This window comes from Aplidium turbinatum, chromosome 14 (genome assembly GCF_918807975.1).
Source record: "Aplidium turbinatum chromosome 14, kaAplTurb1.1, whole genome shotgun sequence".
Lineage (NCBI taxonomy): Eukaryota > Metazoa > Chordata > Ascidiacea > Aplousobranchia > Polyclinidae > Aplidium > Aplidium turbinatum.
The window spans coordinates 18,171,188-18,189,882 of NC_137485.1; the positions used below are offsets into that span (position 1 = coordinate 18,171,188).

General features: G+C 40.7%; 1 protein-coding gene across 2 annotated transcripts in view; it reads left to right on the forward strand.

Annotated features, from left to right (window-relative positions):
• LOC145783540 (enteropeptidase-like) overlaps positions 1–14,989 on the forward strand; it is a 53,794-nt gene extending 38,805 nt beyond the window's left edge. For both annotated transcript variants that reach the window (XM_082595440.1, XM_082595441.1), the window contains 6 exons: positions 401–460; positions 6,590–6,643; positions 7,920–7,982; positions 8,342–8,392; positions 13,940–13,987; positions 14,533–14,989. In XM_082595440.1, the coding sequence (XP_082451566.1) occupies positions 401–460; positions 6,590–6,643; positions 7,920–7,982; positions 8,342–8,392; positions 13,940–13,987; positions 14,533–14,582 (326 nt within the window). In that variant the 3' untranslated portion in view covers positions 14,583–14,989. The remainder of the gene's footprint in view (positions 1–400; positions 461–6,589; positions 6,644–7,919; positions 7,983–8,341; positions 8,393–13,939; positions 13,988–14,532) is intronic.
• Positions 14,990–18,695: the final 3,706 nt, after the last annotated feature.

Consider the following 18,695-nt stretch of genomic DNA (forward strand, 5'->3'; position numbering starts at 1 on the left):
TTCCACTCCTGCACTCGCAACGGTTACAACTTCAAGTAAAAGAGTTTGGGTCCTAAATTTGGGTTTTAACATAATTTAATAGCCTACCACAAGAAAAGGTTTTTCAATAAAAAACTTTTTTTCAAGTGCAATACAGAACGTGCGAGTATAATAACAAACGTAGTTTCACAGACAAGTAAAACATTCGACATAGAGTTTGACCAGACATTCTTGTGGTGTTAACTTAAAATCTTAAGCTATGTTTTACAGTATAGGCGTTTAAAGTATTGTATGATGATCATACAATATGATGTCGTCGAGAAAGAGTTTTGCAATTGTGATATTGCATAGGAAGGGGCGGAAGGGCAAGAAAATTGAGTAATGTGATATTTGCACAGCACTTTACTCCATATTATTACAGTCCCTGACGCAACAACCACATCAACAAGGTCGTCGTTCAACTCTAATCGTTCAACTGCAGGTAAAATAATTAGTTGTTAATTGGTTGAAATATTGGTTACGTTATTTTGCACTACTAGCTCAGCAGCCAGCACTGTTTTAGAATATCTTTTGTGTCAAGCCAATAAAAAATATATTAGTATAAGGTAGCAGAATATTTGTAGTAGGCCATTGTAGCCTATGATTTATGGGAATGAAAACTTTTATATTTCCACTGCAAAGTGGCATTTAGTAAAAGCACTGCAAAATGGCATTAAAAACTTGACCAATAGTTTTGCACAAATGTAGAATTTTATCTTCCTGACGCGGCCGGACTTTGTTTTTTTTTTCTGTTTATGCTGTCTTTCTGGAAGAGCTTTGGCAATTGAAAGCCATTTTGGCCTTTATTATTTGGCCATCTGTAGGCCTAGAGCTAGAGAAAGGTTGGTAGGTGCACTCACACTCTACATTCGAACACGGAGTGTAGTTATTTCTTAAACCGCAAAGAATGGCGTGTTTGACACAGGTTATGATAATGTTGCAATAGTTCTGAAAGCTTTGCCCACGTTCTGAGAGTTGAGTAAAGGTAACCCCATAATGCATTTGTTGATAAGGAGACTGAAACTATTCCAAGTTTTACGGAAGTTCCACCACTTGGCTTGCTTAGTTAGTATAGATATCTTGAGCTCTATTGCAGTAACGAGTAAGAGTCGATGCTGGAATCAAGAAAACTTCTGTAGCAGTTAGCAAACAACCATCTTTAAATTGATTGTCATAGCCATCGCTTACAAAGATCAGGTCTGGAATTGTTTCAGTGTCCCAGGGATATGCAGTGCCCACGCCCAGATGTAAAGCTGGCTCCGTCTTTGAGATTGTACAGTGAAGTACAGTAGTTCTCGTATACCCAGTTAGATAGACATGCACCAGCAGGCTGATACTGCGATAGCCTCAGTCGACGTGCTGTCAGCTAAAATCACTAAGCATGGATGGACGACAAGTGGCTCCTCGTGCCCCATCCTGTGAGTAACATCTGCACCCAAGCAGATGCCAAACGAAACTTGTCAACCAAGAGCCTCCACCCGGACGGCACAGCTGCAAGGGGCAATGGACAAGTTCAGGCGCCCCACCATTCTGCAGCTCAACATAGAAGGTTACACAACAAGCAAGATCAAAGTTGTGGAGCAGCTTGCCCATACCAACCGGGCACTCGTCATCCTCCTCCAAGAGACCCACTGCACCTCTGCAGATAGGCTAGCTATTCCCAACTACACGCTAGCCGGGTCTACCTTAAGCAGAAAGCACGGCATTGCCACGTTTGTGCATGAGAGCCTGAAGTGGACCTTTGTCGACCAATCTCCAATTGATGCTGAGATTGAGTGGGTGTGCATTTGTATCTTTTGCTTGTTTGTTTGTTTGTTTATCTTTATCCTGCATTGCGGGAAAGCGGACTTGAGCGCTATGCATCGGTGTACGCCTTCCGACGTACACCTGACCCACGCTGCAGCCGACAGCAATGTCTGTTTCCGGTTGTCTACTTTACGTATGACTTAAATTTGGTACTACCCATTACTCGAAATCGATCACTAGGTAGAGGCAATTATCGTAAAGTTTCTTGCCCAGAGAAACAACAGCAAGTGCGGGTGGCTGGAGTCGAACATGCAGGCCTCTCGACTGCTAGCCCAACGTGCTAACCACTCGGCCACGGCTGCCGACAAGCGCCTATGTCAGATTACAACATCTACAAGCCTCCACCTTCGCGAATGTTGCCACGATCCCTTCCAAAGTTCCCCTCCCCCAGTCTCTACGCTGGCGATTTTAACTGCCAGCACATCGACTGGGGCTACAACAACACAAGCAGCGACGGAGAATTGCTGGCTGACTGGACCTCTACAAACCATCTTGCCCTCCTATTCAACCCAAAGGAACCAGCCAATTTCCACTCCGGCCGCTGAGAACAGGGACAAACCATGACTTGGCCTTCGCGAGTGTCGACAGCTCTCTTCCAGACAAAGGTGTGCTTGAGAAGTTCCCGCGGTCCCAACACCGGCCGTCCCTCATCATCGCCCCAAAACTTGTGGCTCCTGTCCCGAGTTCACCGGTGAAGCGATAAAACTTCAAAAAAGCCGATTGGAATCAATACAGCCTCCTGACCAACGAGTCTGCTGCAACGTTACCATCACCTGAAACATGCAACGCAGACGAGGCATATCAGGACTTCTGCAATGCCATAATAACTGCGACAAAGGCCACAATACCACGTGGCCATCGAACCAGCTATACACCATGCTGGGACTCTGAGCGTGAAGCTCTCTATCGCTCATACCTAGGCGCCACAAGTGGTGCAGCTTCTAACACCGCCGCCACCAGACTACTTGAGCGGCTGGACACAAAGAAGCTTGAGCGATGGAACGAAGCTGTCTAAACCATCGACTTCTCACACTCAAGCCGCAAAGCATGGAGCATCATCAACAACCTCACTGGGCGCTCAGCAAACTCCCCTCGTCAGTGCCCCGTTTCTGCTAATGCCATCGCTTCCCAGCTAGTGCAGAATGGGGTTTACAAGACAAAGGACCGCAAGGCATCCCGCCTTGTTGCCAAGGAAGTATCTGCCCTTTGGCGAGTGAAAACACCACAAGAGGAAGCAATCTCTGGAGACTTTACCCCAGAGGAATTCGCCACCGCTCTCCGCCTAGTGAAACCACACAAGTCTCCTGGGCCGGATAAGATCTGCCCTGAGCTTGTGCTCCATGATGGCCATGCCCTAAAGTACTGGTTACATAGATTCCTCTCTTCCTGCCTGCACCACCTCACAATCCCAAAAATCTGGAGAAGAGCTTTAGTAGTTGCGATCCCTAAGCCTCACAAGCCACCAGAGGACCCAAGGGGTTATCGTCCGATATCCCTCCTCTGTGTTCCTTTCAAGATCCTCGAAAGACTGATCTACGCACGCATCCACCCAATCATCGACCCGCTCCTTCCAAAAGAGCAAGCTGGGTTTCGGCTCGGAAAATCCACCGTAGATCAGGTCACACTCTTAACCCAAGACATCGCGGATTGCTTTGAGGCAAAAAAGAAGGCCGGCGCTGTCTTTCTAGATCTTACAGCTGCCTATGACACCGTATGGCATCGCGGCCTTACTTGCAAACTGCTTCGCCTGCTTCCTGACCGACATATGGTTCATATGATTATGGAACTTGTCAGGAATCGAAGCTTCACCCTCACCACCGGTAGCTCACGGCGAAGCAGACTGAGACGCCTGAAAAACGGCGTCCCACAGGGATCGGTCCTGGCTCCACTTCTTTTCAACATCTACACCCACGACCTGCCAACTACGGTCTCCGCAAAATATGCTTATGCGAACGACCTGGCAATTCTCCACTCCACAACGTCGTGGGAAAATCTAGAAGACACCTTGAGCCAGGACATGAAAACTCTCTCAGCCTATCTCCAGAACTGGCGACTGAAACTCAGAGAAACCAAAACTGTGGCAGCAGCTTTCCACCTCCATAATCGGAAAGCTGATTGTGAGCTACACGTCCAGAACAACGGAAAACCTCTGTTCTTCTGCCCCGAACCAAGATATCGTGGGGTGACACTGGACAGATCGCTCACATACCGCCACCATTTGGTGTCACTGCGCAAGAAACTCACATCCCGCGCTGCGCTACTCAAACGCCTGGCAGGCTCTAGCTGGGGGGCGAGGGCTGACACTTTGCGTATAGCAGCCTTAGCCCCTGTCTACTCTTCAGCAGAGTACTGTGCACCTGTTTGGTGCCGCAGTGCTCACTGCCATAACATCGACACTGCCATAAATAGCGCCCTGCGCACAGTGACCGGATGCCTGCGTCCCACACCATTGGACAATCTCCCCATTCTCGCTGGCATCCAACCCGCTGAGCTTCGTCGCGAAGAAGCCACTCTGTCCCTCGGTCGAGGGGCACTGGAGCCTAACCACCTTCTCCACCACAAGATCTCTTGGGCTCAACAGGCAATTATTTGCTGGCGGAGCTTCTTATCTTTTAACAGTTTTTGATTGAATTATCACGTCTTGTGCTTCTCGCATTTTCTTTGTTTGTGCCACTATCTCGTGTTGTGCTTCTGTTAATCTTGCGTAATTCTGCCTGATTCCTTTTCTGAATAATTAATTAATTTTTACTTCTCCAATACTTGACCAGTTGTGTTGTGTAATTTTCAGTTGTCATTTTGTGTGAGCGAGACAGTTTCTTAAATGTTTAGATTTGACCATATTTTTGCTGTGATACTATATGATTCTTTAGCATTTCTTTTAATATGTATTTTTTTCTTATAGGCTTGAAAAGGGCTGTATGACTAGCCGAAAATGTTCGCTTTTGTTTTTTGTTTTATAATGTTAAATGTAGTGCTGTTGCTGAGTTAAGTTTGTTTATGGTTACAAGATCTCTTCTCTCCCAAACGAGCACCACCGTCGACTGAAATCAAGATACCCATTCGTGCCAGCCGCTCAACTTCTTATCAACGAAGCTGATGTACAAGACATCTCTGCGGTTGCTTGGGCGGACCATAAATGGAGTTCTGAATGGAAGTCAACCGCCACCAGACTCTATTCGTTCATCCCCGACGCCGACACACGCCCCATCTGTCTAACACTACCAAGACAGGCATGGGTGCGCCTCAACCGTCTCCGTACGGGCGTCGGGCTTTTCCGCTCAACCATGCACCAATGGGGAATGGCCTCTTCCTCCTCTTGTGAATGTGGTGCCGAGGAACAGACCGCAGACCACATCATCAATGACTGCTCTATCTTCAAGCCACCTAACGAAGTGGAAGGTCTGCGTGTCATGGATGATGAAACCAAAGACTGGCTGCTCTCTAGTAGCCTTCCAGTGTAGTCCGGAAACATCGTGAATCTGGGGTGGTAAAAGGATAGACCCTCGGCCCCAGACGTTCACACGACGACGACGACTAAGCATAAAGGCAGGAGTAAGAATACATTAGGATGGTCGTTGTGTAAATGGCAAAGGTGGAGGCTTACAGATGTTGACGATTTTTCCCACGCATTCAACCGTTCAATCTCCGAGTCTGTAACGAATTGTTTGACAAGACTCCAGCTTCTTATGGTCTCATGAACAATTTTTGCCATGCCGAGGGCAAGTTAGTGATTATTTTAAAATCACTTGTGTTCCATCTACGTCACAGCAGTGAGTCTCCTGGAGGATCATGGGACTTTTGCTGTCGAGCTGTCCTTTAACGACCTCAAGTTTGCTAGTCGTGAGACCTTCAACATTCAGCTTGCGGATGCTGGATTTATTTATTCAGCTTCTTGATGAGGCTTATTTTGTCTTTACGCGAGTGGTCCGCTTGGGTCGACAATAACCCGATTTTACTTCAAACAGCTCTAGTAAGCACCTACAAACGACAAAATACTAGGCCAGGGAACATGCAAGTTTTAAAACTTTCATCACTAGCCAGACCAAGCTTTCTTTTCAAATGTTTGGTCGATTACACACATCCTCTGAATGCAGAGTATCACTACAAAAATATGGGTGTTTTGTAACGTCAGTTTACGTAAACAATATAAATATGTTGCAGCCATGGTTGCAGTAATGAAGAAAAAAAGTGGCCTACTTAAAATCCGTATAAGACAATAAATTATATAAAATATGACATCCAGCTCAAGTGGGTTTATGACCGCCAACACCACCCGTACATAGCCTACGTCACAGCCGATTTTGCACGAAATTTTCTGTCCTATACCCATAGGTTGTGTAAGTTGAATAAATTATTTAGTCTTTAGAAAAGTAAGTGTGATGTGATCTGCTGGTTGACAACAGTAAAAATGGAAAATTGCAATATAGTTAAAGCTCGAAATACACACCACGTCAAAATATTGACCCGCATTTAGCGGTAGAGCCATGGTATAAAGCGTAAAACGAAAGAGGCCATGTTCAGTAGGTTAGCAACACCGTCTCTTGCGGCCTATTTATTTGGACTATATTGTACTCACAAGATAGTGCTTGAACAATGAACATCCTTTAATACTTTTGAGGCCGGTTTCAGTATTTTACTGCTTCATTTTATACTGTATGCTCATTAAAAAATGTCCTACTTGACCTCATAAGGTGGTAATACAAAAAACAAGACAATAGCGTTAATGATATACTTGCATATAATACCTAACTCAATGTTATTGCAGTCAATGCCGTAACATCGCCATCAACAAGGATAATTTTTGGTCGTACATCTACAGGTAAAATTAATATCCGAACTTACAACGGGTTAATTTTAAATGTAACTTTGCTAAAAAAAAACAAAAAAAAACTTTGCTCGTACATTAATCTACATCAGTCTTCTGACCTGCTTAAATTAGCTGGTGGGTATACACTGGCCTAAAATTTACTTTTATTTTAGACTTATTATAGCAATGATTGAAGCACTCCAGCAGATTCTTGAAGTTTTTATTCTTAGACGTCTGATTCAAAGTTCAAAACCACTGCGGTGTAAATGCTAATCTAATCTTTTTTTCATTACATTAGTCCTTTTAGCAACAACCTATGTATGTATGGAATTAATAGATAATATGTTGGCCTTGACCTGCAACCGAATTGCAGCACTTTTCTGTAGGCCTACATTTTTGAAGAAGTCCGCCCCAATAGCTCAGTCGGTTAGCACGTGACTTCTGGAACGAAGAAGCTTCTGACCAAGCGGCACTAGTTCGACTCTCGGGGTGTGCACTTGAGCAATGCATTCTATGGACTGCTCTCTATTCAGCGGCATCTAAAGGGTGGAATAATTCCCCGGCAACAAGACTTCAACAATCGGAAACTTCACTCTGTCAATCTCGGTGACCGGGCCTGCGTCAGTGATTCAAAGCCTCTACTTCTACAAGTATGCGAAACTGCCAGGTTTAAGCTCTGCAAGAAGCTTTCCCAGTCCGAGGATAAAGATTCAATCAAGTGATTGTAAAAAATTTTATCGTCGGAGTAAGAATCATCAATAAAAGTCAGTTTTGAAGTTTTTCATGATCATAGTCCAACACTGGCCCAGTTATCGATGTCGCCCAATTTTTATCGTAAAAGTTTAATAAATTGTTGCTTGTTTGAAATGTCGCATCATGTAATGCTATGCCAGCTATTAGTTGGGTATACAGCAAAAAAATGCAAACTTTCATTTTACGTGAACTTGAAATACTCACCGAGTCGATGCGTAAAGTATAACAATCAATATTAAGCGGTAGCCTACAGTGTGAAGTAAAAGTAGCATGATCACTTTAAAAGATCGTCGATCATGCTTTCGACAAAAAATGTAAAATAAGTAAATGGCCGGTTTCCTTTCAAATTGTAAAAGTGATTTAATACAGTTAGTAGTCTACGTATAGTCTGCAAGAAAAAGAAAAATGTATAATAAAGCCACATCAGTAGGCCTAATATGAAAACGCCTCAGTGTTGCATCTAAAATAGCTTCATTTAGGAGTAGAGTACAACCTTTCATTGCAATTTAGGACATGTTATTGCTATATTTTTTAGAGTTCCAACCTCCAACGAGATTGCCAACAGCCTTTCCCTCTCGTTCTGCGATTGCTACAACAGGTAATGGTCAATAACGTATCGCGTTCTAAAAATTATATCATTGCACTGATCTGAAATTTTAAACTTAACTAAAAATATTTCGCCTAAATACAAAAAACTTTAAAGTTGTAGTTTACCACAGAGTTTTACTTTAAATTCTTAATTTCAATAAAGCACAAGAAACAAAACAAAAAAACAATTAAAATCGGATAATTAGTTAAACTTATTCCTATGAACTTACGTATTTCTATACGTTTCAATTATTTCAGAACTTGCATTGCGTGCAGGAAACCATCATTCTTTCATCATATTAACTGTGTTTACACGTTATACTTTTATTTGTTTGGTACCAAGTGTTGATCATTTTATTTTTGTTTCAGATGAAGCCAAGGAACTCACTAACACACGCGAAAACTTGGCTACATCGACAGGTAATGAAATAAACCTAAAAAAATTATTGTCGTATTTGCTTTTTAAAAGCTCTGGCTAAGTTGCAGGGCCGGTTAAGGGTACTGTAGGCCTAAAGCTGTTTACTAGAGAAGGGCCTATTTTTGCAAACCAAGCTACAAAAAGTAATAAAAGTACATACAGTACTGGACAATTTATTATAGATTTTTTTTTTTGAACCATTTTACAACAAATTTCAGTTTTTTTTTTTTGATAACTGAGAGCAGTACAATAAATGTAATGGTGGTTCAAACCAAAGAAGCTGCAATTCTCCAACATCCGTATTCAATATCACGTAATAATTCCGGATTGTGACGTCATAATGGCGCAAGTCTTTACTACAATGCCAGCAGTTCAGTTGAGCCTTTGTGACGTCCATTATGATATCACAATGTGGGGCTGTTGAATACCGATTATGTAGAATGGCAGCTTCTTTGCTTTGGGCCACCATCAGGGATGGAGGAACCATTTTAAAAGTAGGTGGGCCCAAAGGCGCAGCAGTCAAAGTCAATCCAACTTAGCATTGCTGCATTCCAAATACTTTATATCATTTATACATTGAGTTTTCATGATTGCCTTTCGTACCACCAAGCGAAAAGTTTCCATTTTTAGGCCCAATTTGGCCCAAACATTTACAAAATTGTTAAATTGCTTTACACTGATAAAGCTTTTGTAGCCTAGGGAGTTTGCTTTGTTGAACCCAGGTTGAACCATAGAGAAATATAATATATCTATTGGTATCAAACAACAACAAGGTTCCTTCAACTGTCACTATATAGTAGGGTTACCATACGTCCTCTTTTAAGAGGATTTGTCCTCTTTTTTCAAGAAAAATGAGTTGTCCTCCGAGGACACAAAAAAAATGCTCAAATGTCCTATTTTTTGACAGTTTAAGTTTTCATGCTTATATTTTCGACGGGATTATATTCCTAATTTGCTTGATGACGTTTCAGCGACGGCTTGTAGGCTATTTGTTTTCTAAACATTTTGTAGGCTATAGGCTACCAATGTAACAAGCTGATTTATAAATTCTACAAAAAATTGGCGCATTTTATGGAACTGTTGTTGAACGTTCATTGCCTGGTTCATAGCAAAATATTAAACGACATTTTAAAGGCCATGCTCACACTTTCACAAAAAAATTATTCTTTTGCTTACATACGTTTTGTATTGATACAACGCTTGTAGACGTTGTTGATTACCAACTGAGTTTATCTCGTTTGTTGCTTGAAACAAATCGAAACGAATGTCTAAAAGTGCTCCACTCCAACTCCACACTTCAACACTGTTCGCTCAGGAGCCACTCATGAGTGAACGAATTCACAGACCCCTCCATTTCTACAAGCAGAAACTTGACACTGTCAGCCTCAGTGACCGGGTCTGTGTCAGTGGTTCAAGGCCTCCACACAGTGCAGCCTAATGATGTAATCATATTTTTTGCAAATAATTTAGCAATTTTGTTAAGGCTGACCATTCCTTATTGATAAAAGTTAAGGCTTGGGGCTTGGCTACCTGGAGGTCGTGCCTGATTTGTCACATTTTGCAGATTTTTGCGATCATTGCTGTCTGACTGAAATGTCTAAAAATTAGGTATTTTTTACTTTTTGCTGACTTTTAAAAATATAAAATCATTTGTCTTAAGGAAGCACTAGAAATGAGAAAAAATCAGTTAGACGTTCAATCAATCTGTTTTCTTGTTGTTGGTTTTTTGATAGCTTTTGCTGCGTATAGGCCGATCCTGAAATAATCTACAAACATGTAAAAGATTCTTTAAGCTTAAAATTCTACTTGCTGGCGAAACGTGTCCTCTTTTAAGGCGATGAAAATATGGTAGGCCTGCTATAGGCTACATAGGTGACTGCTACTGTATTACACTTGTAATTTTTTCCTAAAAAAGTTAATAGCCTAATACGATCAATGAAAGCAATAAATTCTTGGCGAATTGAGGTGAGATCAACCTGATCGATAAAGTTTTTATGAATGTGTTCAACTGTTCATCCTATGGTTCAAGTGCTCTTGGGTTAATCTGCTTTTTAAGTAATTTTTCACCAGTCTGTGTCACGAAAAAGACCTTTTTGCAGTAGCATTAAACATAAGGGTTTTCAGGTAAAACTGTATCAGTTTTGATAGATTTATGTAAATGTTTTATCTATTTTAACAGCTTGAGCTCGTTTTTGAGAAAATTAACATCAATAACCCCATCTAGCCTGGTTTAAGTGCCTTCTTTTAGAGACAAAGTTGCTGCATCATCTACCCTTGCTGCAGCTAAAATTACTTTCATTATATCACAAAAAACTGCAGGTAATCTTGATCAAATCTTTCGCTACCTTTTCAAAAATATTTGGCTTTCAAAAGTGGGTGGGCCAGGCCCACCCAGAAAATAAAGTAGGTGGGCCCAGGCCCACGAGGCCCACGTGGCTCCTCCATCCCTGGCCACCATTGCAATTATTTCCGAGCTCTCAGTTATCGGAAAAACAAAAAAATTGAGATTCGCTGTAAAATTGTCAAAAAAAAAAATCCATAGTAACTTGTCCAGTACTGCACATGAAAAATTGAAATTATTTAGGCTACTGCAAAATAACCTAAACATAATAGATAAATGGCTAATGATGGCGCATAATTGGTTTTGGAAACAAGCACAATTTTTATTGTCAAATTTGAAGCAGATGAAAAAGATTTTGGAAAGAAAGAAATGGATAGTAGGTACCTGTGGTAATACTCTACCTAATGACACTCTAAACCAGGGGTTTTCAACCTTTTTTCCACCGCGACCCCCACAGAGCAATCAATGTAGTCTCGCCCCCTCCCCCCCCATAAAAGTATTCAACAAAAGCATATTTAATGCAAAATTTAACCAAATTTGATTCATGCCGACATTCAGTTATGTTTATTTTTGCTGTTCCAACGTAAACTTCGGAAACGAAAAACTTTTTTTGGCGATGTTATCACGGCTTTTATTACATTTCCTCCGATTGTTATTTCCATTTTTTATCAAGCTTAGCTAAGTAGGAGAAAAATAATGAGATTAATCTACGTTTTCGCACTTTCACCGCTTGAATTTATTGCAATCTTTTATTGGATTTATTTAAATCAATTTTAGTGAGATGGTTAGTGCTGCATATTTTTAACTATTAAGTTTGTCAATGGGTGCACCTGTTGCTGAAAGAACTTTCAAACAAAATAGCCGACACTAATTTTTTTAATGCCATTGAAAATGATAGGCTACTGAGAAATCTATATTTTGCATCGGATTCTACATAATCTTGCTTTTTTACCATAGCGTTGTTACTGGTTAACTTTAGTCTAAACAAAACAATTCGTACAAGAACTTGGTAAAAAATATCGAAGGCTTTCCTAAAGTTAAAGCCTTTGCAACGTCTGAAACTGAAAGCTTAAACGATATAATAACCTCAAGTAGAGGAATGGGCGATTGCGAAAAAACCACAGTTTTTAATCTTTTCTGGCAAAAAAGAATTAAAAACAATACAGTGGAATTTCAAGCGCCTCGTGAACCTCCGAAAAACGGCTCGCGACTCCCAGGTCTTCTTCTTCATCGTGTGTCACACGGCCGTAGCCCAGAGCATCACGCAGGCTCTTGCTCTATCGTTGAACTTGGCCAAATCCTGTGCAGAGCACCTTGCTTTTAGGTCAGGGCATTCAAGTAGATGTTGCATCGTTTGCTCCTGTCCGCATTTGCAACTTGTGCTCTCCATGGAATACCCCCAGTGTCTCATCAAGGTTTTACACCTGCCAATACCAGTTCTTAAGCGGTTGAGGCATCGCCAATACTTCCACGGTTCACGTTTTCCGGGAGGAAGGCTCTCCATGAGTATGAGCTCCATATTAGGTGTGAACCCCCAGGTTGAGCAGCCCTGCTCTAAACTCAATTTCGGTAAAAGTGGCGCCTACGGGGTTTTGGAAATAGGCTCTTCATATGTATTGACTCAACTCAGTTATTCGTTTTTAAGCAAAAACTGTATTGGATCTGTATCACTATCAGCCTTACAAAAATTGAGGGCCGAATTTTTTCGGGGCCTAAGGCTATAGCCTTATTAGCCTAATGGTTAATCCAGCCCTGCTAAGTTGCAGCTCTAGCGTGATCCCACAATTTTGATTTCGATCCACTAGTTTTGGCAAGTGTTGTGGTCGCCTAATTGTTCTGACTTTATAAAAACGTTGCCTAGCCTAACTGTATTCTGGGCAAGAAAAAGTTCTAAATCCGACAGATCAGACCCCACTCAGCTAGGGTATAGTGACTGGCCAGCATTTCAAAAGTTACCCATGCAGACATCAAACACTGTAGCAAATAAACACACTATAGGCTACACCAAACTTTTTAAAAAAGGGTTAGGAAGCTGTGAAAAGAAATGCTTGCGGACCGTATAACGATTTTATTCAATGCAATTTGCAAATCTGTGGCAGTGGTGGTGATTTAAAAGAGTTGGTTGTGAAGAAAACAACTTTTCATTTTGCACAAATTCCCAAAATTACATACGCTACTCATTCTTTTAGAAATAGCTACTTTCAAAATTTTTATAGAACACACTGGAACAGAAAATTAAATAGGCAACTTAGAAATACTTCGCACAGAATTTATCTTTTAAAAGGATTTATATTTAGTGCTATATCACATCTTTTGCACAGTAGCCTATAGCCTACGGTGGGCCAGGTGGAGGAACCGCGCGGGCACATTTCACCAGCGGACCGTAGATTGGTGACCTCTCCTGCCGTCCGCTGCATAGCCGAGTGGCCGCTGGTTCGCAAGACCTCTGGTCGCAAAGTCGCAAGGCCGCTGGTTCGACACCGCTCAAGCAGGGGCGCCGGAACGAATTTTGACTGGGGGGCAGGATTATGAAAAAAGGGCACTTTTATTGCTGAAAGGCCTTTTTTAAGTTTTAAGATAAGATATAGCGATAATGCTCATCTATCAGCTCATTATAGAGTAATGATACAAGTGTCCGGTATACAAAGAACAATGGCACGGAAGGGCATCAAACAATGTTATAATGATGTAACCTACTGTGATACAGAATTTTGTGTCGTAAATATTCTTTTAAGGCAAAAATGAAAGAATATAATTAGGCTAAAAGCGAATACCGGTAGCAGAAATTGTTATATTGCAAAATATGCAGTATCTTACATGACCTTAAAAGGGCACAATTGCCCCCTCTGCCTCCCCATCCACAGAAAAATTGAGGGCAGAGGGGAATACGCCCCCCTGCCCCCCCCGCTTCCGGCGCCCTGCGCTCAAGAGCATGTGGCTGTGTCGTTAGCAAAACGCTTAAACGTATGCCGTCGATTGCGGAGTGGTGCTCAGACTATAGCCCTTGATTTCTCTCATGATATAGTTGCATCACATTCCGTGACCGTTGAAGACTCACTGTTTCACTGCTAAAGTCGAGATTATACTGATCTTGATGTAGGCTACGTTTTAAATTATTCTAACTTTTTCTGTTTCTTCTTGCAGACTTTATTTTAATGTTAGCTAATTACTATACGTGTTTTTAACATTTCAATTTGTTTGAATTTAGATATGGGCTCGGGACAAGGAAGGATAACTTTTGATCATGCGATTGCAGGTTGGTTCATAATTGGTTCAAGTAGGCCTATAGGCTTATTGCCTAATTTAGCTTGCTTGCGTATGTTGTTTTGGAGCTGAAAAAGTCTCCTCTATTCCTCATCATGACAGTTTCGCATAAAATTCTGGGTTGTAGCACTGTTTAGGCTCGGTCACGGAAAGTTTGCAATTTTTTACTTCTAGGAGTAGTGTTGATACCAGTTATCGGTTGTTTTAGTTTAATCAATTCCTCCTTACCTTCTCGTCAACTTAATCTGAATCTTCAACTACCGGGCGCGAGCCTGGACACGACAAAAGTCGTTTCCTTCAGTGAGTGCTACTTACGGAAGGGTTGCTTTCCAGACAGCCACTTCACCTGGCCCAGATCTGGTAAAGATTTTGTCAGACCTGTAGCCTACCCGATCTGGTAAAGATCTGAACCAGATAAAGTGACTGTCTGGATTGTCATTCATGCCTGCTGCTCAAATTATGAAAGTGGAGAGTTGAATTATTATAGCCATTTGTTATCAACTTTTTATGTGTATTATTATCAACGATTTATTTCAGGAATATTCTGGTTCCTGGTCGGCTTCGTATATTGCATTTGGTCTTATTGATTCTGTCAAAACCATTCCCCTGCTTGTTCGTTGGCTTTCGACGTTGTTATATTCCGTGTAATCTGTTTGCTTTTTCAAGGCGTGTTTTTTCGGCTGCCAATACAGTTTTTTATGCAAGTTTTAGTTGCCATCAATGTTTAAAATTAGGTTTTCTTCAAAAAATTTGTTGTGTTTTTGGGTTTTATTTCTTTTGTTTTAACTTCCAACTTCCAATAATGACCTACGGCGATTAAAATGCGCTCAACAGCATTTCGTATAAATGTGATTATGATGATATTGCAGTGGTGTGTATCAATACAAGAACTTGTATTATGCAAAGAACTGAACATTGCGATAAACTTAATGTTGCACTTTATCTGACAATGCGGAGTGAACTCGACCAAACTATTATATTGAATAAATAAGAAAACTACGGTACCTATGTGAAAACCATGTTTGTTTATTACTTGAAGAAGAGGAAAGAGTCATCCTAAAACGAGATGGCTCGACATAGCGACGAATGACAGCCAGAAGGGCATGGAAGAGTTGAAGGAAGTTGTGAGGAATCGAGAGCTGTGGAGGGAGAAGATCTACTGTATACTGTAGAGTGAAAGTCGAGAGTCGAAAGCGATTGAACGGATGCTAGTGATAATGAAGAGGATAAGCAGCATTAAAAAATGGGATCTACTCGAGTACCGTAGCCTACTTGTTGACGCTAACAATTTCAACAATAATAGCTTACCAGTAAAGAAAATTACGAAAATTCGCTTATCCTACGGAGGCGTACGCGTGTATCATATATCAGCAACGCAGAAACAATAAAACAATTAGTGGAGTATTTTTTTGGATGTTTACTTTTTTCAGCAAACCTTAATTTACTTGTGTTTAAAAAAGCACTGGAAGCGATTCAACCGGGTCAGCTCCACTGTTTCTTTTTTTAAATAACCAGCTGCAAGTAGGCTAGACTATAGCCTAGGCCTAAGCTTAAATTTCAAAAAAAATGAAGGGATGTACCTTACCGGCAAACATCAATGGGATTGGCCCATGGCACAAGAAGGATTCAAAGAGGATACAAACTGATATGCACAAATGATAAATCATATTTGTGCCTCTAGTAAGCTACCTATCCAATTTCTTGTGTTTAGGATCCATCTCAGATGATTGTTATTCTTATGTCCTAGCTTAGCGACAAGTTCCTATCTTTTTCTCAAGTTTTTTTTTTTATTTTACAAATCATTTCTTAGCACAACTTTCTTCAAAGAAATCACATCTTTTCGTTGGCGGGAAAATTTTGCTGAAGTCCGAAATTAAAAAATTAATTAATTCTCATTGGGCTTATTTAATCACTCTTGACAACCGTCATCTCATCGGAAACTGCAAGACAACTCTTTACTCTCATTTCACTGCGCTGAAGAGATCCGTAAGATCGAACATTGGCCACTGTCCGCAGTTAACAACGTCTTTTTAGACATTATCTTTAAAGAAATAAAAAAACAGACTCATGTAATTTTCATTTTGTGTGGAGCTACATGTAGGCTACTTGGGAGATTAGTGATATTTTTTGTTTACTTATATTGTAGCTATCCAATATCATGCTAAACACATTTTTCTTCCCAACAAGTGAAACATTTTATCCCATAGGCTACCGGTACGTCATTTCGTAAAGATTTTGTATTTTTCATCTAAGCTGCTCTAAATAGAAAAAAGGTAAGAGAAAATAAAACTGTTCACACTCGCCCTTTGACAGAAAGACGAACAGCGACATGAGAGAGAATAAAAATTAAAACATATAGGCTACAATTTGGGTGACTGTAAAAATGTGATAATTCGAAATCTCTTAGCTTATTGTTTTGTTATTCTATAATGCTTAAATTCATTTTTGTTATAGACCTACAATATTAGGCTATATGAACACCTTCTGATAACTAAAAATTATAATTCGAGTAACAATTGTGTGGAAACAGTTTAATGGAGTTGGATAGTCAAATTAGTTAGAATGTCCATCAGGCAGACAGAATTTCGTGGAAAAAAAGACAAAATCTTTAGGAAATAAACGTGTTTGGCATGATATTGGATTGCAGAATTTAGAACACCAATTTTTGAATTGGCATTTTCTAGAATGAATAGGCCTACTGTAGATTTTGAATTTGGAAATAAAATAATGTGTGTAGGCTAAAACTTATTTGTGTGGAGGTAGGCTATACAAAGCACTTTTATATTCAAAGAAAAAGGCAAGTAATTAGCCTACGTAGCCTAATTTAAAATTGGCAAATTTCAACAATATGTTTACGATTGTAGAACAAAAAGGGTGAACTCATGGTAATCTCATGGTAGGCTATAAGATTTCGTCACAGAGGTGAACTGCGGAGATACTGAATAGGTGTTACCTTGATGTTGAGAGAATCACCGATTTGATGTCATAATGTAATGTTTTTGCTAAAACGAAGAAAATTGAAAGCGATCAATCGCTATCGAACAGAATCACTCGGGAAAGCTGCGGGAAGCCACCGGGTGGAAAACGACCGATCAACCACTCCTGCTCACACCAAGTGAGTTCCCCAAAGGACGCCATTATTACAGGAGAAAAACATTTTGCACAAGGTTGAAAACAATGAATATTCATCACGGGTCCCAATACACACCCAAAAAATAGTCACAATAGCCTACCCCTACGATACTGAAAACAATAGTAGGCCTAACCAACCTAAGAAGCGTTGCAAAAGTTTTTCATTGCAAAAATGTAGACTACAGAAAGCATAGGAGGCTCATAACTTATTGGATGTTTGCATTGGAGCTCAACTGACAAAGTTATTGCCCTTGGAAGCGGTTGCGAATCAAACGGGAAGGAGCACAGTAGAGTCGACGATACCCGCTTATCCCGCAATAACTAAGTAAAAAATATTCTGAACACACTTAAATTGTGGGTACCGTACTAAAACAGTAGGCTAAGCATATGTGGCGACTCTAGAAAGAGTTTAAGCGATCCCACGTGGGGTCGCGACCGACATGTTGGGGACTACTGAACTATAGGCTTAATAAATGAAATGTAAAAACACAAACAAAAAAAATCTCTTTTTTTTTGGAGAGGCTTCGTGACCAAATGCTCTCTGTATCCAGCAGGCCTAAGCCTAAACACAGTCTGAAAGTTAAAGATTTAGTTTGTTAGAAAACAAATCAATAGCTTTTTTTCCCTAAAACAAATTTTAAATTTAAAATTCAATTTAAAATTTAATATAAAATTTAAAATTCGCCCATTTGAGGAAGTGTCATAGTACCAGATCGCTTTTCCGGTTAGTTTTTCCCACTTTTGATTTAGTTTGTTAGCTTTTAACTTTTTATTCTCGGACTGAAAATAAGCCTTTGATAGGTTATTACTCGCAGTTTTACATATTTTTTAGTCTGTAGCGGCTTTAAATCACTGAGGTAGGGCAGTTAGCCTATCGAGATTGGCAGAAAGAAGTCTCCGATAGTTGTTGAAATGGGCTTGTCCGTGAATTATTCCATCCACAAGGTGCCGCTGAATGGAGAGCAGTTGTGAAATGCGTTGCTCAAGCACACACCCCAACCATTTGATCTTGACGCGGACGCTTAACCACTGAGCTATCAGAGAGGCTGGGGCTATCATAATAACCGACACACGATGGAAAATATCAACGCTGACTTCTGAGGAACTCCCCTTTTTAATATCGTAACTCAACATAAAGTCTAACTTATGACGTCACCGCAGACACGTCTTCCCTGAGCTCAGTGCTTCAGTTTCAGCAGCTGAAGTTGAGCACTGAACTGAGCTCAGCTTGGGAAGTTGGCATTAGTTTTTCACAATGAAAATTTTTCCGGGCAGTAGGAGTAGATTGATTGAAGTGCTGAGCAGCAGGCTATCTATCAATGATTGCGTTTAACTACTTCATTTTTGAAAAATACAATTGCTGCTTGGTTTGTTATCAGGCATTAGTGGGTGATGCACCAGCTCAGTGGTTTCGGCTCCAGTGCTGGTAGATCTAAGATCGATTCCAGGTCGGGTCAAACCAAATATTTTAAAAACGGTCCCGATTGTGTTCTTTTTTGCATAACGCAGTGAGAATAAGTCAGGTAATAATGTGATGACATCGTAAACCTGATATACCGGTATATAAA